The sequence below is a fragment of the Ictidomys tridecemlineatus genome, chromosome 15 (genome assembly GCF_052094955.1).
Source record: "Ictidomys tridecemlineatus isolate mIctTri1 chromosome 15, mIctTri1.hap1, whole genome shotgun sequence".
NCBI classification, from domain to species: Eukaryota; Metazoa; Chordata; class Mammalia; order Rodentia; family Sciuridae; genus Ictidomys; species Ictidomys tridecemlineatus.
Window position 1 is genome coordinate 49,705,355 of NC_135491.1, and position 24,468 is coordinate 49,729,822.

General features: G+C 38.8%; 1 protein-coding gene and 1 non-coding gene across 4 annotated transcripts in view; both read right to left on the reverse strand.

Annotated features, from left to right (window-relative positions):
- The window catches only part of Glg1 (golgi glycoprotein 1), a 123,177-nt gene that overhangs the window by 12,985 nt on the left and 85,724 nt on the right, over window positions 1–24,468 (reverse strand). For 2 of the 3 annotated variants that reach the window (XM_021721734.3, XM_005318423.4), the window contains exons 9-20: window positions 20,800–20,921; window positions 19,199–19,300; window positions 17,338–17,491; window positions 15,248–15,385; window positions 12,297–12,383; window positions 10,996–11,058; window positions 9,622–9,735; window positions 8,492–8,580; window positions 6,581–6,698; window positions 5,076–5,168; window positions 2,884–3,021; window positions 274–397 (exon numbers count right to left, since the gene is read on the reverse strand). In XM_021721734.3, coding sequence (XP_021577409.2) covers window positions 274–397; window positions 2,884–3,021; window positions 5,076–5,168; window positions 6,581–6,698; window positions 8,492–8,580; window positions 9,622–9,735; window positions 10,996–11,058; window positions 12,297–12,383; window positions 15,248–15,385; window positions 17,338–17,491; window positions 19,199–19,300; window positions 20,800–20,921 — 1,342 coding nt within the window. The remainder of the gene's footprint in view (window positions 1–273; window positions 398–2,883; window positions 3,022–5,075; window positions 5,169–6,580; window positions 6,699–8,491; window positions 8,581–9,621; window positions 9,736–10,995; window positions 11,059–12,296; window positions 12,384–15,247; window positions 15,386–17,337; window positions 17,492–19,198; window positions 19,301–20,799; window positions 20,922–24,468) is intronic. The other variant, XM_078032662.1, reaches the window with a different exon arrangement.
- Trnaa-ugc (transfer RNA alanine (anticodon UGC)) lies at window positions 1,855–1,928 on the reverse strand. Its single transcript has one exon. It is a non-coding gene; the product is annotated as a tRNA-Ala (tRNA).

Consider the following 24,468-nt stretch of genomic DNA (forward strand, 5'->3'; position numbering starts at 1 on the left):
TTCCAAGGAACTCTAGCCCTTGTTCCTCAAGGGCAGTTTTCCAGATGTTTGCTTCCTGTTTCTCCTGTCATGCCATCCTTTCTGGATACTCCTCAAAGGAGGAGAAAGTCACTCTGCTTACATCTAAGCTCTTCTCTTAAAATCCAAGGGTGGTAAAGTATCTGCAGTTTAATTAGGTAACTATATAGTTTAATCAGCAGACTGGATGGTGGCTTTCTCAGTTATCCTTCAAGCTATACTCAATGAGACCAAGAGAGTTAAGCAGGATGGTACCTGTGTTCTGGGTGATCTGGCGCTTGGTTATCATCTGTTTGCATTTGGGATCCATCAATTCACTGTTTTTATTTTGCTTCAAACACTGTAACATGGTTTTAGAATCTGCTTCTGGACAGAACCTCTGCAATGAAACAAGGTTTTATGAAAACAGCTATCCTTATCTGCCAATTAATCCACCTGTGATCATTGTTACATCTTACTGTTGCATCTAAGAGAGCGCTCATTGAAGAAGCAGTGCGAAGGAATCACTTGGCACAGAAGAACAGCTAAGCCTGAGTAAGCACCAGGCCTCAAGTTCCCTTTTTTAAAAAAAAAAAATTTTTTTTTTAATTTTTTAGTTGTAGGTGGATACAATACCTTTATTTTATTTATTTATATGTGACGCTGAGGATCAAACCTAGGGCCTCACACATGCTAAGCGAGTACTCTATGCTGAGCCACAACCCAGGCCCTTAAGTTCCCTTTTTTCACTTATTCTCAACTGTATTTGTCACATTTCTATTATGTCTCTGATTCCTAATTTACATGGCATTGATTATATGGCTATGTTAAGTTACATGCAATCCCATGAGCGTAATTAATTATTGCTTGAGTATGAATACAACATTGTACCAGGTAGTCATCGAGCGCTCAAATCCTATCTAACCAAATCCAGTGGGAAAACCTAGGAATTAGGTTTTACCCATCAACCAATGTGAACATGAATGTGGGGTAAAGACTCATCTGGTTCATCCTAATTATAGGGGTTTATAATCCAGCCAAACACTGAGGGTCTGGCCCCTGTACATTTATTATTGTCCGTCACTAAGGTTCAGTTTTATAATAGAAATGACCTCCATCTCTATTTGCTAAACAACGAGTCTTATTTTTAGTTGTTGATGTTTATTTTTAAAAAATATTTATTTTTTAGTTGTAGTTGGACACATACTTTTATTTTATTTATTTTTATATGGTGCTGAGCATAAAACCCAAGGCCTTGCATGTGCTAGGCACACACTCTACCGCTGAACCATAACCCCCAGCCCAATATGCCTTTATTTTATTTACTTATTTGTATGTGGTGCTGAGAATTGAACCCAGTGCCTCACACATGCTAGGCAAGCGCTCTACTGCTGAGCTACAACTCCAGCCCCTGCAAAGAGTCTTTAAGTGCCACAGTTCCTGATAAACTCTGGTTGGGACACTAGAATCAAGCCTCCCCTGCCAGTTCTGTTTGTAGGTCTCTGAAGCATGTGTGATTATAATCTATTAACATCCTAATATGGGAATATGGATTGTGTATTGACTTTTATAAAATTTTAAAACTTTCTCTTAAATCAGTGTCTGACATTTCCATCCATGTGACTCACCTGGACCAGGACTAGCTAGAGAAACTCACATTTTTTTTTTCTTTTTTGAGAGAATTTTTTTTTTTAATATTTATTTTTTAGTTCTCGGCGGACACAACATCTTTGTTGGTATGTGGTGCTGAGGATCGAACCCGGGCCGCACACATGCCAGGCGAGCGCGCTACTGCCTGAGCCACATTCCCAGCCCGAGAAACTCACATTTTTAATTTATTTTTATTTTTCAATTTTTTTGTGATGCTGGGGATTGAACCCAGGGCCTTGTGCATGCAAGGCAAACACTCTACCAATTGAGCTATATCCACAGCCCAGAAACTTAAACTTTTTTTTTCTTTCAAATACTTTTTTCTAGTTATAGATGGACAAATACATTTATTTTGTTTATTTATATATATATATTTTTATGTGGTGCTGAGGATCAAACCCAGGGCCCTGCATGTGTTAGGCAAGTGCTCTACTGCTGAGCCACAACCTCAGTCCTGAAGCTTACATTTTTTTTAAACCTTTATAAGTTGTTGATAGACCTTTATTTTATTTATTTATATGTGGTGCTGAGAATCAAACCCAGTACCTCACACATACCAGGTAAGTGTGCTACCACTGAGCCACAGCCACAGCCACTGAAACTTACACTTTTAATGCTCGAAATTATCTTTGAAATTTATTTGGTAGGTGAAACTTGGCATTTTTTTGAACTTTTATTTATTTATTTTCCATATTTTTTTTTGTTGGTACATTAGAGTTGGCATTGAAAATGCTGACATAGGAATTAGATCTTAAGTTTAATTTTTTTTTATATGTGTGGACAGATAAAGAAACTTCTGAGAATATTTACTAAAAGAATAACTGAAGCAAAGAACTGCAGAACAGAAAAACCCTTTGAATACGGGAGATGATCTTATAGGAACACACTGGATGGTAGCTAAGTACACCGACCCTTAATTACTAGTCATGTGTTTATTGGGTATCTATTTACCTGTGCCTTGAACTAAAGTGAGGCTAATTACCTCAGTTCTGCGGTTTTCCACTTGAATATTCATCCACATCATCTGAGGGCTTGCGGAGATTGTCTCTATTTTAGCCCAAGAGAGTCTGACCCAGCAGATCTGGGTGGAGCCCAGGAATCTGAAGTTGCCAGGTAGGCTGATGCTACTGGCCTAGGGATCACATCTGGAGAAGCGCCATCTTGGCTGTGTTTAACAGGTTGCAATGGAGAGGGATTTATGCTATTATTTTCACTTTTGCTACAACTGGCCCTTACCTTTATCATCTGCTTGCAGACTCGCATGAGTGTGTAGTCTAGTTCTGGGTCCATCATCTCTGTTTCCTGCAGTTTAAATACTTTCTGGTGGCAACGGGTACTCAGCTGCTTCTTGTTTTCTTTCAGACATTCAATGATCTATGACATAAGAGATATGGTCAAGTTGGGGAATGGATCAAAGATTGACAGTCCATGTTTTTTTTTTTTGGGGGGGAGGGTTGGTACCAGAGAATGAACTCAGGGGTACTCAACCACTGAGCCACATCCCTAGCCCTATTTTGTATTTTATTTAGAGACAGGGTCTCACTGAGTTGCTTTAGTGCCTCACTCTTGCTGAGGCTGGCTTTGAACTCACAATCCTCCTGCTTCACCTCCCGAGCTGCTAGGATTATAGGACAGTCTATATATTTTGACTGGTGCATTCAGTTCCTAGTGCATGCCCCATTTTCTATTCAAGTATCTTTCATTTCTAATTCCAAGGCAATATGAATCAAGAGTTAATCCCCAAGGAGAGTTATAGATTTACAACCTTAGGGCCAGTAGCAAACCAAATAGTATAAAAATTTAGGTTGAGAAGCAGGCTATACTGGAGTCTAAACTCACTCAGGTTTCCTGGATTTTCTGCCTTCTAGAGCTAGCTGTTTCTTATCAAGAGTCTCCTTGGAGCATGCATTAGATTCTCTGCCTGGAGCAACAACCCTGACTAGATAGTAGACATAAGCCAGGAAGTTGTATCATGTATCACATGAGAATGGATTGTTAGAGGCTAGATAAGACTTAAGTCCCAATCCTTAATTCTGACAAACACAGTCTCATAGGGCAAATCATAAGTAACTATGATGGGAAAAAATTGAGTGCTAAATAAAAGCATAAAGTGTTATGGGATAGATTTTAATGAATTAAGTATAAATTAAGTATATCTTGAAATCTTCCCTTCCTTACACCAAACCTTGAGATATTATTAAAAATGAAGAAAAAGAAAGCAGATAGGAGGCTACCTACAATAACCAGGGCTGCAGCATGAAGTCACAAGGCTTCCACAAAATCTTCCAGGAACAACCAAAAAACACCAACTAATACATTAAGAAAGATGATACACAAGGTGACAAAAATGGAAGTATAAAGAAAAGTTAGTCATTTAGGAGGCTGAGGCAGGAGGATTCCAAGTTTGAGGCTAGCTTCAGCAACTTAGTGAGACCCTCAGCAACTTAGCAACTCTCCCTCAAAATAGAAAATGAAAAGGACTGGGGATGTAGCTTAGTAGTAAAGTGTTCCTGGGTTCAATCCCCGGTACAACAAACAAACAATGCCCCCCGCCAAAAAAAAGTTAAAAGACAGAGGCTGGAGGATTACAAATTCAAAGTCAGCCTCAGCAACATGGCCAGACCCTGGGCCAAAAATAAGATGCAGAGGACAGACTGAGATAGTTATCGGAATTCTAGGAGGAAGGAAATGGAAAGCAAATTTTGAAAGAACAATGATTGAAAATTCTCCAGAAGCAGAGAAAGACATGATTCTGAGACTGAAAGAGCCAACCAGGCTAGAGAAAACACAACACTGCACCTAATTACATCACATACATCACACTGAAATTACAGAATGTTAAACAGAAAACTAACCCTCTCAGACGTGGATAAACTACAAAGAGATGAGAATCAGATGGACTCAGGTTTTTCACCGGCAATGGTAGATATGAGACAATGTATATAAATTATCTCAAAAGCTAAAGCACTATGGCAATGTACTGGGGTAACTGGAGAACATTTTAAAAAAAATATTACTTGCTTATAATTCATCTTGGCAATTCTGGAGAGGGCCTTATTTCTGTACTTAAAATAACTTCCCTAGATGATTCTTACTTGACTCTTAAGAACTTCTGTGCAATGGGAAAACAGTCTGAAGGTAAAAGAGCTGGGAAAGCTATCAAGAGGAAGAGAAACTTAAAGGATCACTAGAAGCTTATATTAAGCAGATTAGGTGGAGAAAGATGAGGTAACTGGAAAGAGGGAAGAGAAAAAATATGGGACAAAGAAGAGTATAAGGGAGGAACTCTGGGAAAGGCAGTCTGGTATGGTATAAAGGAGATAGTAAGGCTCAACAGAATGTAATGGGTCATGTTTTACCAGCAAAGAATTAGTCATCACAATGTCACTCTCACATGACTTCTACAGTTAACCAAAGCAAAAGGTTACCTGAGCATTGCCATACTGCACAGTGGAACAGTAGTTCTTGATGTCACTCTTGCAGGCTTCATACAGATCTGGCTCCAGCCGGATGTCCTCTGTCTGTATAAGAGGGAGTCAGCATGGAAAAGTGAGTTGCTGCTTCTTTTTTTAAAATTTTATTTACTTATATGTGGTGCTGAGAATCGAACCCAGTGCCTCATGCATACTAGGCAAGCGCTCTACCACTGAGCCACAACCCAAGCCCCGAAAGTGAGCTTCTTTAGGTTGGAAAAGTCAGTGTTCTATAGACTTATTTGTTGGTTGAATATTCATTCATTCATTTATTTATTTATTTACAATACCTTTATTTCTTTAGTTGTACACAATACCTTTCTTTCTTTATTTTTATGTGGTGCTGAAATTGAACCCAGGGCCCCGCACGTGCTAGGCAAGCGCTCTACCGCTGAGCCACAACCCCAGCCCCGTTGAATCTTTTTTAAAAATCTTATCTAGTGACCACAACTTCTACAAATGGCAGCAGTGTTGCCTTAAGCCTTCTTAGAAAATGAAATGCCATGTCTAGTCCTTCAGAGGACTGCTGAGATGAAATAAAACTATGTGAAAATCACATTAGAAAGTTAAAATATAGTGCAAATATACGATTCTATCTTTATTATTTTATCAAAACAGGCTTAAATGAGGAAATCAAAGTTTCTAGCTCAAAACAAGTCTCTATTATAATAGGACACTCAGACCAGCTCCACTTAAATAGAATCATCATTGAATGAATCACTGCCACTGAATGTGAAAAGCTGACAACTTCTGTGATTTAATGATGTTTGGTCTCCATTACTAATTTTTACTTAGACTGAGGTGAAATGGTATGATTCATAAAAACATACAAAAAAATTTAATCTTTTTTTTTAACAAGATCTGGGTGTGACTTCAACAAGAATAGCAAGAGCAAGAAGTGTCCTCCTACAGTGTACACTGCATATGACCCAAATTCATTCCACCCTGATAAGAAGCAAACTCATCAGTGCATGGTGTGGCAGTCCCCTGGACACCTCAGCTGCTTAGGGGGTGGGCACAATCCAACAGATGGGAAGGAACTTTACTTCATGGTAAAGGGAGATTTCTTTTTCCCTTTTCCTGTTGGATGAGTAGTGGAATAGGCAGTCCAGTGTCACAGGCAGCCACTGTATGGAGCCAAGAGTGAAACCCATATTGGCATGAAGCTGATGCCACAGAGAGGAAAAGACCCTCAGTCCCTGAGGACATTATTGATTAATGACCGTTATAACAAACTTAAGAGCTTGCCCTAGAGCTAGTTTTCCAATGTGTGTTAAAAATGCTTTATCCTTCAAAACCAAAACAAAACAGCGAGACAAGAAGCTAATGTCCACATGGTAAAATTTCACCAAGGTGACTCCGACCTTGACCATAATAATAGTTGCTAAAATCTTTGGCTTTGTTCCCACCCATCCCCAGCTTTCTAAGCACGGGCCCCTGGGGTTTGTGGGAAGCAGTACCATCTCTAGTTCCTCCACACGGAGCTGCTTACGGCACTTCAGGGACACTCTGTGCTCCTTGGCTTCCTGCAGAGTGTCATTACGCACAGTGGTGCTAAGGCAGATTACCACATCCACCCTGCCAAGAGAGGAGAAGGCGTGAGATTGGAAGGAGCCACACCATTTACCCAGAATTCATAATCTTCGCCATGTGTTTGAATATCTTTCCTGTAAGTCTGTTTTGTCTTTTTTTTTTTTTTTCAGAATGCTAAAAGCAATTTGACTGTACAGTAGTTCTCCCTTATTTACTTATTAATGGCCCAAAAGTAAGAGTAGTGACACCAGCAATTCCAAAGAGAAATTGTAAAAAAAAAAAAAAAAAAAAAAAAGATATGCTGGGATTGCTAAAATCTACAGTACTAAGAAATACTGAGACTGAGAGAGATTGAGACAGATCATCCATAAAACTTTTTACTAATTTGTTTTAATCTGTTTTATTTTAAATTATTTATATTAATCTCATACTGTGTCTAATTTACACATTAAACTTTATCATAGGTAAGTAGGAGTAAAAAAAAAAAAACACAGCATCTATATGGGGTTTGGTACTATCTGTAGTTTAGGCATCTGCTGGGGGTCTTCAAATATATCCCCTGCTGATAGAGAGGGACAACCTAATGTCATAAAAAGAATCAGCCTAGGACTGGGGATGTGGCTCAAGTGGTAGCACGCTCGCCTGGCATGCGTGAGGCTCAGGTTCGATCCTCAGCACCACATACCAACAAAGATGTTGTGTCCGCCGAGAACTAAAAAATAAATATTAAAAAAAAATTCTCCCTCTCTCTCTCTCTCTCTCCTCTCTCACTCTCTCTTTAAAAAAAGAAAAAAAAAAAAAAAGAATCAGCCTAAATGCTGATCACATTTTTAAAAGGACATGTATACGAGGACAGCTCAACAAACAAGGGACCACAGAGGATGCTGCTCTGAATCCTGGGCCTGTGTCTTGGAGATTCTATGAAACTTATTCCTAGAAAGTACAGAAATCCATGCAAAATGGGAACCTGGTTTATACGAGAGGAAATATGTTCTAGAAGTATGCCTTTTCAAAAAACAATACAGAAGAATTTGGATATTAATGCTGCTAGAGTCTATCAGCATCCTAATTAAGAACTAATTCTGAAGTTAAGCAAGCTTCTGTTTCTTCCAGATATCTAACTCAGTAAAAGCTGTGGCTATTTTTTAGCAGAGGTGACTAATGAGATGATGCTGGGAAAAAGTTCACCTTTCCTCTCAACTGAAGCTTACTTCTTTTTTTTTTTTTTTTTTAATATTTATTTTTTGGGCTGGGGATGTAGCTCAAGCGGTAGTGCGCTCGCCTGGCATGCATGCGGCCCGGGTTCGATCCTCAGCACCACGTACAAAAATGTTGTGTCCGCCGAAAACTAAAAAATAAATATTAAAAAATTCTCTCTTCTCTCTCTTTAAAAAAAAAAAAAAAAAAAAAAATATATATATATATATATATATATATATATATTTTAGGTGTAGATGGACACAACACAATGCCTTTATTTTTTTTACATGGTGCTGAGGATGGAACCCGGGTCCCGCCCGCCCATGCTAGGTGAGCGCTCTACCGCTGAGTCACAATCCCAGCCCTGAAGCTTACTTCTTAAGTATACAATCTGCATCTGTTTCACCAATTAACCTGGAAAAATTAATGATGTCCCCATAGCCTATGGTATCTCCTTATGAGAACTCCCACACCAGGAGTTCTTCTGGGGAGCTATGAAGACGACTTGTCAAGGCAATCCAAGTGTATGGCTATACTACCAAAGAAGAGGCACAGAAGATCTCTAGGGCTGCTTCTGCTACTGCCCGATATCCTGGATAGTCATTTAGCAGCTAACAGATCAATTAAGAAGTACATACTTCTTTTTTATGTTGGGGCAAAGTTTCAACACATCTTCCTTGCAAGCCATTTTGAACTTGTAAGAGAACCGAAAATCCTTCATCTGTACCTGAAAGATGATGAGAAAGAAAATCAGAAGCTTTGTGATTTTGCTGAAATCTATAGTATTGAGAGAGATTGAGAGACTGAGAGAGAGAGATTGAGATAGAAAAATCATCCATAAAACTTTTATTATTTTGTTCTACTCTTTTTTATTTTAAATTATTCATACTAATCTCATACTGTGCCTAATTTATACACTTTGTGGTCAATAGTGGTGGGTGACATTTTGATCATACAGTTTTCAGAAGCCTGCTCACGGGACCCTGCATAACTGTCCTGTCTTGAGGACTTTGGGATTTTCTCTGCCACTTCATTCAAGTTTCTATTCTAGTACCTCCTGGTGAAACCCCTTTTCTCCTTCACCCTTTACCCCCTGCCTCAGTTTTTCATCCTGAGACTGTACAGTCATTTGTACACTTGTTTTTGTGTCTTTGTCTTACTCAAATCTAGAGTCCACAGGGCAGGGGTACTCATTAACCTGATGGAATGCAGGCAGGTGGTCTACATGTCTGAGAAGAGGTCAATGTGCTCAGGTTACTAGTTTCATTTTCCCTGAAGGAAGCACTTGCTATACCAAAACACTTCTTAGTCACCTGTGTAACCACAAAGTATAGTCTAACTTTTTATTCAACTATCAGATCTGGGTTGCATGATTTAGAAGAAAAAAAGGCTTCTGTACTGAACAGATAACAGAAAACAAGAGATTCCAGGGACACTAATCATTAAAGGAGAAGCCTACCCATCTCACAGGAGTTCTGTGACTGGCGCAGGAAATGCCTGTTTACTTATCTCTATTCTCCCTAGACTAAATGCTCCCTAAGGAAAAGGGACCATGTCTTATTTATCATTGATGTCAAGGAGCCTAACAAAGTGTTTAATCACATTAGATAAAAACTATATTTATTGAGAATAGTTAAAATAGGACATATACTTGGCAAAAAATGATTTTTTAGGAACAGCAGAGTTGTTCTGATGTTCCAAAAGAAGAAGAGGTTCAGTAGTCAACCAAGCAGCTAAGATAGGAAATTGACAGGCCAGTGTCACTGACCAGCTGAAAGTGGGTAACTCCAATGGCACATTTCTCGTTCATATCCTTCTGGTGTTTGTTCTGAATCAGACACTCCATCAGGTCCCCAGAGTCTATCTGGTTATCTGCCACATCCTGGGGAAAACAGCACATACTTACACTTCATTTGCAACGGTTAAGTGAATAAAAACTATAGCTTATTCTGGGAAAAGTGAAATAGGATTGATTCTATAAGCTTTCATAAAAAAGATAAATCAAAAATTATTCAGGGCCGGGGCTGTGGCTCAGTGGTAGAGCACTCATCCCACATTGTGAGGCCCTAGGTTCGATCCTCAGCACCACATATATAAAAAATAAAGGTATTGTGTCCACCTACTACTAAAAAAATATTTTTTAAAAAATTACTCAAAGTAAGGCCGGGTACAGTGGTGAACACCTGAAATCCCAGTGGCTCAGGAGGCTGAGGCAGAAGGATCGCAAGTTCAAACCCAGCCTCAGCAAAAGTGAGGCGCTAAGCAACTCAGACCCTGTCTCTAGGGCTGGGAATGTGGCTCAGTGGCTGAGTGCCCTGGAGTTCAATCCCCAGTTACCCCAGCCCCCAAATTATTCAAAGCAAGTCTGAGAAATTACAAAAGATAAACATTTAGTGGGACAAATTTACACACCAAATTGTACATGAGGCAAGAATATATACTATGAGGGCTTTTACTCAGTGCCCTTACATGATGCCAGCAGCTGGCTTTTGAGATAATATCTAATAGCCTCCTGGATGTCATGTCCTAAAAGTTCCTAGGTGTGTTTTATTACCACAATTTAGGTAGTTCAACAAATGAGTAAGTAATAAAGTAACAGAATTCATTCAACATTGAAGTATAGCTGATATGAAAAGTCAGTCATTATTACAACTGCTAACAATTCAACCATGCTACTAAGGGGCGTCCTTTTTGTATCTTTTCTTATAGAAGGCATCTCTACTACCAATGTTACCCACATACATTGTCACCTACAAAGGCTAATCAAACAAAGTTTGCCAGGGTGGGCCTTCTCTCTTGAACTATTGTTTACATTTCCAACTTTTTTCCTTGGTGGTATTGGGGATACCAGAGAGGTTCTCTACCAGGAGCTACACCCCTCACCCTTTTTAAAAATTTGAGACCTATGCTCACAAAGATGCTCTGGCTAGAACTTGCAATTTTCTGCCTCAGCCTCCCAAGTAGCTGGGATTACAGGTATGCACCACTATGCCTGGCATGTTTTCAGCTTTCACTTGTCAAAGATGCCTGTCACCTGGGAGGAATGTATGCCGAAGACAGAGATAAGTTCAACACCCTCAGGACCAGAGTCCCAATGAATTTGGTTCTATTTCTAATTCTTGTTCCTCCAGACATCACTTACATGGCAAAAGTTCTGAATTATGGGTTCGCAGGCTCTCATCAGCAAAGCTTCTATTTGAATATCCTGTAGAAGATTAAAGAGATTAATCTTTTTGCTTTAGAAAAAGCCAGGGGTAGAAGAATAGCAGCTTCTCCTTCTAAATCAGGAGCATCAATGGGCAAATAATCCAGTATGTGCATTAAAAACTATTCTAGTATTTAAGTTACCCAGTTCCAGAAATACACTGAACTGTTTCTTCATTATATTCTAAAAGGCAAATTTTCTAGAGGCAGATTCCCCTTGTACCTGAACAAAAGAGGATACAGAATTAAGAAAGGTGGGATGATGATACTAGAGTGTTTCCAAAACACCACACAGTTCAAAATGAAAACAGCGTAACTGGATTTTGTTTACAAGCTCATAATCCAGATCACTGAGTTTAGACCAGTTGATGAGCTACTGCTCTGGTGAACACCTGCTAAAATGCCTTTAAACAGAGCAACAGAGGGTAGCACTAGTGACTGAAGTAACATCTTCCATCAAGAGTGACAAACTGAGAATGTCCTCATCAGCCCACAGGGACAATGAGAATGGGAATGGAGATGACCCAAGATGAGAGAAAGCAATGTGCTTTTGAAAACTAGAAAGCAAAGAAGGATTGATCGAGAAATGTAATTTTATGTTATGCCAATTTTGACAATTCAGATCGTACTAAAAAGGCTTATGATGAAAAAAGAACAATTACCTATTTTTGCCCCCATAAGAGAAGTTTAGCATTTTTGGCTGTCTCCCCACCACAGTAATAATCTCTGTAGTTCTGGATAACATGCCTGTGCCTATGAAGATTTTAAATCTTATGTTTGATATTTTAGTGGGTTTCAGGATGGAACAGGGCTAAACATGTGTTCAAATGTCAAGTGTAACTGGCAGCCCCAGGCTTTTACTTTATTACATTTGAAAATTACAAATGACCTAACTAAAAGAGCTAAGAAGGGTAAGAGATGAGGAACACTTAGATTACTCTTGAATGAGATTCAGAGATCAGAGGGGTAGGAGCTAGCTTTTCTTAAGGGTCCAGTCACTATGATAACTCTATGAAGAAAACCAAAGGGCCAAATGCATCCAGGGTTTTTCTAGAGAAATGAGGGAAGGGGTCAGGAAACAACCCAATAAACTTTTTTACGAAGCAAATGGGGAGGGTCTGATTAGGTTTCTTCTGATTGACAGAGGACCTATATTCTCAAGAGTACAGAAACAGAACTGAGCAAAAAGGTCAGGCTGCTGGCAGGCCCATCTCCTCCAGGGAGCTGCATATGGCTTACCTCTGACTCTAACTCGGTGAGGTTGCCCACTATGTCTCTGCACTCCACAGCCAAGTCATCCAGATGGTCCTGGAGGCACTCAAGCTCCTGTGCATAAAAAGGCAAGCCCTTGGTATTCATCAGTCCCATAAATAAACAACAGAAGTTGCGAATACCAGTTTCTACTTCTTTTGAACTGGTCCTCCTTTTCCTCTTAAAACTATCACTATCTCACTGAATAGAACACAAAAGTTTAATTTGATTCACCAAACTAAGATTGTTGAAAAGATAATTACTCTCTGTAGCAGGGTACTTAAGGGGGCCAAGGGAGTAGAGAAATGCAAATATTACAGGAGGCCAAATCTAGAAGTCCAACAAGATCCTCAAAGTCTAAACATCTTATCAGGCTTTTATTCCATTCTGTCAACACCCTGCCACTCCAGGTTTTTTTTTTTTTTTTTTTTTTTTTTTTTTTTTTTTTTTTTTGTGTGTGTGTGTGTGTGTGTGTGTGGTGCTAGGGATTGAATCCAGGGCCTTATGCATGCAAGGTAAGCACTCTACCAACTGAGCTTTATCTCCAGCCCAGCCATTCCCCTTTTAATCTGTGGGGTTTTGTTTGTTTGTTTGTTTGGTACTGGGAATTGAACCCAGGGGCACTTAATCCCTGAGCCACATCTCCAATCCATTTTTTATTTTGAGACAGGGTTTCACTATTGAGAAGTATAAGTTGCTGAGGCTGGCCTTGAACTTGTGATCATTCTGCCTCAGCCTCCTGAGCTGCTGGGATTAGAGGTGTGTGCCATTGTGCCTGGCTTAATCTGTTTTTTTTTTTGTTTGTTTGTTTGTTTGTTTTAATGGGCCTTTACTTTGTTCATTTACTTATATGCGGTGCTGAGAATCGAACCCAGTTCCTCACATATGCCAGGCAAGAACTCTACCACTGAGCCACAACCCCAGCTCCTTAATCTGTGTTTTGATTATTTTTTTTTACCTTCCATATTAAATCTGCAATTTGATAATGATCACAGGACAATAAATTCATAGTGAAAGGCATGAATTATGTTAAGACTCTGCATGGGCAAAGTAGATGGGGACAGAGGACTTGGAATACAGGGTAGAGCTTAAAGTTCCTACAAGTCAGATCTAGGATTCACATTAAAAGGATCTAGCACTTATTAAAAGGATCCTCTAAGGTAAACTTAAAAAGAAGGGAGCACGCTAGAGTTTAAATATTAAAAAGCTATTTTGTCCATGCTTTTGAAACTGAGTTGAAGCTTCCCTGTAGCCTTAGTATATTATTTTTCCTCTTAGAGGAGCAGAGGTTTAAGTGCAACATCAGCTCACTTTTCCAAAGCAATATGGCTACTTCTCAGAAGAGTGCTGTAAAGGGATCAGGTTAATGTACTGACCATTTTGCAGGAATCTCTCTGTTTTAGAATTAGAATAGGAAGAGAGGAGAAGGGTTGAAGGAATTATACAATAATCAGAATGGAAGGGGGGAAAACCTAAATGTAATAAATGCAATAACCTTTTGGGAGTAAAATAAATAAATGGCTAAGGAAAAAAAACCTCATCTATGGAGTCCTTTCTTAGGTTTAGCTGCTCAGTGAATATGTGCAGCTTCCTAAATGTTTACTTTACAGAGGAATATGAAGGAAACTGTTCCCCAGGATCCCATATCAACAAGTCCTTTGTTCCACTGGATGCAGCAGAATATCCTAATGGGGCTGGGCATTTTCTAACAGTAAACCCTGAGAACTACAGCACATTCAGGCAGCAGACTGCTGAAAATAGACCTAGTAGGCAGCCACGTTGCTTCTTTAAAATGTCCAATTCCTATACATGTGGCTTTTTAATACTTTAATTCCAGAAAGGGCTTTATAGTTGTACAAATTCAGCCTGACTTCACTCCTTATTCTAATATTAATGTGGCTTTAAACAAGTAGCTATTTCTCACTGCTGATTATCCTGCTTTATGACAGAAAAAACGCTTCCTTTCCAGGTAACCTCCAGTCATGTACCATTTTTCCCTTTCCCTCACAAACCAGGCACATGATCCTAAGGAACTATTCCCAGCCTGTGTAACTCTTGGCTTCTAAAAGTCCGTATCTCTAGAAGTATGATCATACGTTCAGCATAATAAAATATCCTAATGGGGCTGGGGATGTGGCTCAAGCCACATCAATCTTTAAAGAAAATAAATAAATAAATAAAATATCCTAATAAAGAATGAATTAAATTCGGGGCTGGGGTTGTTGCTCAGTGGTCGAGCACTTGCCTAGCATGTGAGAGGCCCTGGGTTCCTTGCACTTTCTACAGGGAGCTTATAACACAAGGGAATGAGTACCTCACTCAGATTAAACATGAATTTTAGGAAAGTAGTCAAAACATTTTACTTATCTGAGCCTCTATTTGGTCAACTAGGTGGAAAAAATAATTCCATTTCCAGATATCTTGTGCTGTTCTGGGGCATGCACACTATTCATACATACCAATATTTGTATATGAATAATACTTTGCTTATTTCAGAAGGATTTAATGTGGTTTATAAAGGTGAGAACAGGAATAAAAAGGCAAGATAAAATAAAATTAAAAATGAGTAAAAAAAGAAAAGTGGAATGGAACTAGCAATAAACAAGCCTGATACAAGAAGGCCTACTATGAAATCCTATATGCTAGTTAGAGGTAGCTGAACCTTTGGCTCTAAGCCTTGTAAGAACCAACACAAAGAGGGAAAATAATCAATTACAAAATATAGTAACCATAATATAGAAAAAAAGTAGCTACTTGGGAAAAAGACAATTATTCTTGATATAAAGACCAAAGAACATTTTCCTGAGGATTTCTTCTACAGAGAATACGAATAGTATAATAAATCAAGGCTGTAAAGCAAACACCAAGATGGATCTCACTGTAAGTCATAAAACATTGCCATTAACAGTAAAAAACAAATAGGAAGCCCAGTTGCCTACCTGCCCGGTCTCTGTTTTCTCACTACACCATTTCCCCAGATCTATGAGGCATTTATCCTGGAGGGCAGGATCCAGCTTAACATCCATGGCACGTTGGTGTAGGATCCTTTGGACTTCAGCTCGGCACTCCCGGGAGAGCTATGTGACAATCAATTAACAATTTACTTTAAAAGTACCAAAACATATACATGAAGACACCAGACAGAGCAAAGCTGTTCTCAGGAAACTAAAAAATATCTCTGTAGTTTATCTTCCAAACTTTATACCTCAAATCTCTTCCAGAATAAGAATTACATGTTCCAGGAGCCTTTTAAAAGTCCATATCTCTAGAAGTATGATCATATATTTAACATAATAAAATATCCTGATAAAAATGAATTAAATTAGGGGCTGGGGTTGTTGCTCAGTGGTAGAGCACTCGCCTAGTATGTGGGAGGCCCTTGGTTCAATCCTCAGCACCACATATAAATAAAATAATGGTACTGTGTCCAATTACAACTAAAAAATAAATATTAAAAAAAATGTTTTAAAAAATGAATTGAATTCATACAGATCAGGTAAGTTAGTTTCTGGTTTGCAAAGTTAACTTGCCATTCTATGGGTAGGAGAGAATATCAGATCTGTTTCAGGAAGAATAACACTTGATTTAGGAGAACTAAGTTCCATCTGAGCTCAGTTCATTCTCAGTTCCTCACAATGAGGCAGGCAACTGCAGGAGCCAGTTAGACCAGGCCAGATTCTTCTAGATGAATTATATGGCATGAGTAGAGGTGAAGCAGGTGGAAACTGATAGTTTTGGAAGGGCCATAAAAAACTGTCATTGACAGGTACTTTAAATGTCTCTTCCTAAAGAAGGCAGCACACCTAAGGCAAGAAATATAGATTTAATTTCTTAGTGTTTGGAGTCATGTGATATTCTGAAACTAGACAGAGCTGGTGGTACACAATATTGTTAATGTATTTTTCAAATGCCACTGAATTTTTCTCTTTAAACTGGTTAATTTTATATTGTGAATTTCACCTCAATACTTCAAGTGTTTATTTAAAAAAAAAAAAAAGCTAGCATATCAGATTCCATCCCTTTCTTCATTTGTAAGAGCTAGAACCTCCTACTATAGTGACTAGCTAGATGCCAGGATTTGGGAGCCCCTGTAGTTAATGAGAGGCTCATTACACGAAGTAAAATGTAAAACAAGTCCCATGTTTTCTTACATAGCTGTAGAAAACTGGGTTAGACTAATAGCAACTGAAGTACATTTTTCTACTTCAGTCCTCCTCTTTTGAATCCTAGATAGTCAGATAGATCTGGGCACTGAGCTCAGAAGGGGTACTTGTAAACAAGCTCATGAAGTAATGCCACGCTTTCCTAACAAATGCAGAACTGACATGTATGCAAGTAGGGGTCTCCCAGAAGGTGTGAAAAAAGTCCTTCTGGAGAGCAACCAGGATGCCAGTGAGGCACTAGCAGGCAGTCAATGCTGCCTGAGAGCCAAGGATACACAAAAACCACACCCAAAAGCAGCAATGGGGCAAATACCAAGAGACTGGGGTGTGGAAGTTTCTGTTCCAACTGGTGCATTGTCAGAGAAGCCTCATTAGTACAGGCATTTGTGTTCAGCTGTCAGGGGCAAAAGCCTTAAGAACCATTTGTATCCTGGCTAAAAGCTTCTAATGGATCTTTAAAGCTAAATAAAGTTAGGACCAGAATTTTAATTGTCCATTTATGATTCAGATTTTAGTAATTTAAAGAAAAAACCTGGATATGTTCACCCACTCACTTCGTTAAAAACATAATCAGATGAAAAGAAGTGGGTGAGCAACTGCAGGGATGCTCGCTAAATGAACAACTTTCTAGAAGAACAACAACATCCTCCCCACAAATAAACAAATGACAGGGCTGGGGTTGTGGCTCAGAAGTAGAGTGCTCGCCTAGCATGCGTGAGGCACTAGGTTCGATCCGCAGCACCGCATAAAGTAAAATAAAGATATTGTGTACACCTATAAGTAAAAATATTTAAAAAAAAACTAAACAAACAAAAACAAACAAACAAAAAACAAATGACAGAAAGAAACCAAAGTTGATTGCATACCCTCCTTCCCTGCTCCTCAGTGCGGTAGGCATGTCTGTATAAACAAGAGAACACAGCTCCGGGAGGCATAAGTTCACTGGTCTCGTTCCAACCATGGGTATGGCAAAGACGAGACGCATCTCCCTGGCACTTGCGGTAGAGGACAGGATCCAGCCTAGAAGACAAAGAGTAACAATTTTCCTTCTCAGACAGGCTATGGGTTTTCAGCAGATGCTTGCTGATGTACTCACTGATAATCACCTCCAGAATAGCAGAGACAGTAGGTAAGCAGAAGTATGTTCCTGAATGCTGCTCTTAGTGGACACATGGTAGTCAATCTGTAGAAGTTTGTTAACTTCATACTGAAGTCCACTTTCTACCTCAAAGATTTTATCTTGGTTATGGAAGTTACCTAACGTTACAGTAAGACTCAGCATTCACATGTCTAGGTCACAAAGGAAAGCCAGGATTATAGCCACCAAGAAATTCACAACTTGTCACTAAATACATCTTCCTCTCTGATAGACCAGATCCAGAAAGGTGAGGAAAATGTCTCCTACTCAACTTTCTCTCTAGTAATACTGTTCCTCTTTCTTTTCCCATACAAGGTAAAACAGTCATCTTTTAGTTTACCTAAATATATTTATAAAATTATAAAACATGACATTTAACTTTGAATCTTGGGACAGTGGGTTAGATGATGAGCCTGCTTCTTTAAATCAGATCAAGGGAGTGTTGATTCTTTCCACATTATATTGTTAACTGTGAGGAAGGGCTACATAATGGGAAGAGAGAAGCTAATATTTAAGAAGACACTTTTAAGACTATGAAGTAATTTTTTGATCATGGGGGAAAGAATAAAGAGGGGAAACCATAGTTTTGATCAAGGGGGCATACTCAGTACTCTTGGTTATTTCAGTTCTGAGGGCCTGAGGAAGCACAGGGCAGTTACCACCCAGCTTTCTGCAGTCCTTTCCTGAGTTAATTTGAAGGGATAGAAATAAAAACATATTGGATCTTCAAGTAATTTCTACTAAAACACTGAAGGCAAAATATAGTCACCAGAAAAGGCTAATGACCACAATACAGTAGCTTAAACAACTGAATCAGGAAGCACCTAAACTTACAAAGTAGTGTGACCCAGTACAGGTGGCTATGGAAGTGGGAAAGAAAACAAAACATGGAAGGAGGATGGAAATGCAGCCAATAAACCACAATGATTCTGATTATAACAGAGATCCTTCTCCTATGTCAGCCCCCCCCTTTTTTTTTGCTAACAGGATGAGAAGGGAATTAAAGAATCAAGTTGTCATCTCTCAAGATAGAATAAATTCAATAACTTTAAACAGTAAAGAAATAAAAACAGGGGCTGGGGATGTGGCTCAAGCGGTAGCGCGCTCGCCTAACGTGCGTGCGGCCCGGGTTCGATCCTCAGCACCACATACAAACGAAGATGTGTCCGCCGAGAACTAAGAAAAAATAAATAAATGTTAAAATTCTCTCTCTCTCTGTCCCCCTCTCTCACTCTCTCTTTAAAAAAAAAAAGAAAAAGAAAAAGAAATAAAAACAAATTCCCATACCCAGTGCAAATCAATAGACACAAATGCATTATCATCTTCCTAATGTCATGTCAAGATGGTTTTGTTGACCCCACAGATGCCAGAGTTCTTTCTAGATAGTGTTTGTGGTATCAGAACCATTCTGACCCTGATTTTCAAAGCAGTGGTGCACAGGGATGCTTGGTACAGACTGTACAAAGCCCTAGTTTCAAAGCCCAGCACTAAATCCCCTTCTCTCTCTCTCTCTCTTTCTCTCTCTCTCTCTCTCTGACAACACATAAGAACAGGTTAAATCAGTGCCTTACATTGTTCAAAATACTCACTTCCAATCCCGAGAGATAAAATACTGCAGCTCTAAGAGTCGATGTTCACAATCTTCCACCATTTTCTCTGTGTATAAATGTTCCATCAGGCATGAAAGGATCCTAACCATAAAGAAGGTAAAATTGTAACAAGAGAAGAGCTCTGATTACAGTTTCCGAACTCTCACTTCAATATAATATTTCCTTGGTCAGTAGAAAAAGTCCTTCAGCCATTTTCCTACAGCAATTGGATTTATTTTTCTTAGAATCACACAAATCAATTCAGCCTGATAGCAATTACATCTTTTATCAACATCAGAGCCATTCAGCACTTAGAACCTGGTGTACATAAGATCTGTGCTACTTTATTTTTAACTATTTATTATGAAAAATTTCCAATTCACAAAAGTAGAGAATGATATACTGGTCGCTTTAACCTCCTCGCAGAGTGGCCAAGTTCATTTTAACTCTATTCCCCCTGCTGATATTTTAAAGAAAATCTGAGATACCAAATCATTTCATTCATTCAATTCAGAAAGTTTCTCTAAAATATCAAAATACCATAGTGACCTTACCAAGAAATAAAAAATCTTTAATATCATGTAATATCCTGATCATTTTCAGATTTTCCCAATAACCTCATATATATATTTTTCTAACCTTTATTTTGTTTATTTATTTTTATGTGGTGCTGAGGATCGAACTCAGGGCCTCACGTGTGCTTTACTACTGAGCCACAACCCCAGCCCCATATCTCATATCTTTTTACACGTTTGTTCATATTAGGACCCAGCAAAGGCCCACACGTTGCATTCAACTGAAAAATGTCTTAAATCTCTGAATCCATAGCAGTTCCCTTTCTTCCTCCTCCTCTCTGGTGCCCTTTTTGGTTGATGCATTTATCTTTATATTGCTAAATATTCTTATTAAGCATAAGGAATTTTCACACAGCAGATTCAAGATAAACCGGGATTCTCTTCACTTTATTGCTAGGTACTATTAGCTACAAGCTATAAAGATTTTTGCAGAATGGAAAACCTGTTCTTACTTGCAACCTGGTTTTGAGAACAGTTTTCACATCATATAGAAGAAAACTAACGCAAGAGAATAAAATGCTTTTCCATAACATTTATTCAGCTTTCCTAGATCTTAGATGCACCTCTAGTGTTCATTCTGCCATGACTACATGCTCCTACTACCACATTTGTTTTGTTTCAATTACAATGAACTGCTTTCTGATAATTATCAAGTAGCCAATGTGTGCAATGAGTCAATATATAAATAGGATGAAAAATACAGAGTACCAGTGTATGTATCACTTTATCTTGAATATTTTTTTCTCTCATTTTCATCAGCATTATAGTTGCTCAGTGACCTAACAGGCCCATGCACTCTCAGTCATTGTCAACAGCATCATCACCGTACTGTTTCTAAGTGTCTCTTCTACGTGGAGGAGGCAGATCAGAAGTCTGAATTCCAAGTTTTAGCAAAAGTCTGTACGTGTTCCTACTCCACAAAATTTTAGTCAAGATGTTAAATCACACAAACGTCATTTGAGGAAAAGTTCCCTGTGCTGCCAAGTAAAATGCAATATGGATGAACACACAAATAAGATAACCTACATTGGGTCTCCAGATCGTATGTGTTTGCAGGCTGTTTGTATTACAGATTCACAAGCTTCATTCAAAGCTCGATCAATGCGGTAATCTGCACCAGGGTCTGTCTCCTGAATCAGTGTTTGCAGCTGGATTTAAAAAAAAAGAAAATCAAGAAGGAAGAAAGAAAGTCACCTAGGCACCAGAGAATAGCAGTGTCATCCCATCATACAATGATTTCTCAGTCTAGTACATCACAACGTACTTTAACAGTACTACACTTGTCACTGGCCAAACTCAAGAACTTCTGCCAAATACTTTTCAACTGTTTTGTCCACCTTGATCCAAGTTTTTCTGTTCAACTCATTGTGAAAATGGCTTTATCTACCTCTTCCAAACCATCTGCATAAGAACACATCTTTGTAATGTGACCTGAAGGCTACTTCTCCCTCCTTATGTGCTCACTTGTTATCAGATCACTAAACTTCTTGGGCCAAGCCAGAGTTGAGCGGAGGAGAGTAATGAGAAGACACATCTAGTTACAGACCTAATTCAGTCCTAAAATGAATTTAGAATTTGCTGGAATCATATTGGTATTAAAACTAGTATACTTCTGGGTATGGTGCTACACACCTATAATCCCAGTTACTGGAGGTGTTGAGGCAGGAGGATTGTAGCTGAGTGGTATAACACTTGCGTAGCATGGCTCAAGGCCTCGATATGGGAGATTGAACCCAGGTATGCTTCATGAGACAGAGTTTCATGAAGTTGCTTAAGGCCTTGCTATGTTGCTGAGGCTAGCCTTGAATTTACAATCCTCCTGCCTCATCATCCTGAACCATTGGAATTACAGGATGTGCTACCTCACCTGGATGAATATGATATTCTTTATCATCTACTTTTGCTTGGTTCATCCTTTGCCATGGAATAAATTCAATGCAGAAGAAGGCAGTTGAGGCACAGAGGAAAAAAACTCCAAAACAAGGACTAGAAGACATGAATTCTATCAATGGCTCTGGCTCTGCTCAATATTAGCTTTGAGAACATGTTCAAGTTGATTAATCTCCAAGTTTTGGTTTCCTTTAGCTGCAGAATATAAGAAATTATACTATCTGGGAAAAGAATGGGTACATTGCAAAGCATTTTATAGACATAAAAGATCATTTTTACTACAGATGGGTGACATATGGTGTTTGGGGAGGTGATCTTAAATAAGAGAAAAAAAATTTTGAAAACTACAGTTCTTATTGGTTTAAGTTATCTTTTTCCAAGTAAAAGAACTGGAGGCCTTTTTGTGTTATTGACTTACTCTTTACTAGGACCTTTCTCTGATCTGTTATCCTCTGACCTGCAATCCCATAGGATTGATATCATCTGATAAATCCCTATTTATCAGAGATTGCAGATCAAAGGAAATGAAGAAAAAAACCTATTCTATTATGTTAAAAGAAGTCAATAATCAAGAGAGAAACATGAAAGATTTCCTGAATTCTGTAATGGAAGTTATTTATATCAATTCTTGATGACAATTTGGAAAACATAAAAAAGACCACGATTAGTTGATGACAGCAAATCTATTCCAACCCCTGACATGCTTATGAAAACCTGGAAAAAGCTTTGGAGAAATGAATAGTCTACAGATAAACTGGACAGTCACTTTTGATTTGGAAGAGGCTCGCCTAAACTCATATAGCCAGGCCTGAAGGGAAGTTAATAGTTCATGACTGGGTGTGGTGGCACTCCCCTATAATCCCAGAGGCTTGGGAGGCTGAGGCATGAGAATCCACAGTTCAAAGCCACACTCAGCAACAGTGAAGCGCTAAGCAACTCAGTGAGCCCTACATGTATGTGGCTCAATGGTCAAGTGCCCCTGAGTTCAATCCTCAGTACCCCCGCAAAAAAAGATAATAATTGTCCTTATGCTTTACAGTTTACTACTTGCTGAGCTATCACTAAATCAGTCCAAGCAGAGAGGAGTGAAAAATAATGGTTAACCACAGACAGGTATTGATGTCAAGGAAGAAAAGTCTGAAAATAAATTGTTTCAAAATATTACTCTGTTTGATTGAGAATGGATAATGCAGGAGAAGACTACGAAATTTTCTTTCTTTGAAGAAATACCTTCAGTTTTTGTGAGAAAAAATAAAAAATAAAGTATTTCTTTTCTACTTGCCAAGTCTTCATGTGGGCAAAACCCCAGAGCTCGCTATTTGAGGCTACCCTCTAGGTTTGGAAAGCACTTTCTTCTGAGCACAAAGGCTGCCATGGGTGGTACTTATTTATCTTTCAAGTTGAGTCACTAGTTTTTTCAACAGGCTAAATTCCAAAAAGCCCTGGGGGTGAACTAGATGCCTGAAAATAAAGTTAAATCAGTCTATTTTCTTTTTTTCTGTACACTTCACTACAGGTCTAGGCTGAGTAAAAAGACAGGCTTACTTCTGACTTCCCTCCACAACTTTCTGTTCTGAGTTCAGGATGAAGGGCAAATAAAGGCTGTCTCCCAATACATTTTTTAAAATACTTTTATTTTATTTATTTATTTATTTTTAAAATTTTTTTGAGAGAGAGAGAGAGAGAGAGAGAGAGAGAGAGAGAGAGAGAGAGAGAGAGAATTTTTAATATTTATTTCTTAGTTCTTGGCGGACACAACATCTTTGTTGGTATGTGGTGCTGAGGATCGAACCCGGGCAGCACGCATGCCAGAGGAGCGTGCTACCGCCTGAGCCACATCCCCAGCCCCATATTTTATTTATTTTTATGTGGTGCTAAGGATCGAACCCAGGGCCTTGCACGTGGGAGGCGAGCGCTCTGCCACTGAGCCACCACCCCAGCCCCCAATTCATTCTTGATTTGGGGCCCCGGCACATTTATTGGCACAGAGGTTTCCTAGGGCAATCACCAGCAAGAACTGCTCCTAAGGAACTACATAGTGACAAACTCAAACCACAGCAGATTCTAGAAGCTATTCTTCTAGCTGGGCCTGGGATTTTTTTATTCATTCATTGATTCATTCATTGGTACTGAGGATTAAACCTAGGGATGCTTAGCCACTGAGCCATATCCCCAAACCCCTCCCCTTTTTAAATATTTTTTTTAGTTGTAGCTGGACATAATATCTTTATTTTTGTTTGTTTATTTTTATGTGGTACTGAGGATCGAACCCAGGGCCTCACACATGATAGGCAAGTGTTCTACCACTGAGCTACAACCCCAGTCCCTCCTTAGCCCTTTTTTTTTTTTTTTTTTAATTGCTTAGGGCCTCATTAAGTTGCTGAGGCTGGCCTTGACCTTGCAATCCTCTTTCTCAGCCTCCAAAGTCGCTGGTATTACAGATGTGTGCCACCACACCGGGCTGGGACTGGTATTCTACAAGAGGCTACATTTGTCTATTTTTTCTACCATGGGATGTTCACATACAACTATGCACACTTCTGCCTGATGAAATTTTATTCCATGTCTAAATCTGTTTCAGTCGGTAAAATTTTGCTTCCAACTATAAAATTCTGAATTTTTTACATGATTAGCAGGAAAATAAAATTCAAGTAATACTTAGTTTTTAATAAAAATTTCAGTTATAAAATAAAAGGTTAATTGTAGTTTTCTAAAGTTTCATTTAGGATAAAGCCTCAACTTTCTACTTTAGGATATCTAAAATATCCTTGTGCTTTCAAAAGGAAAGTTCATTGTAGAGAGTAC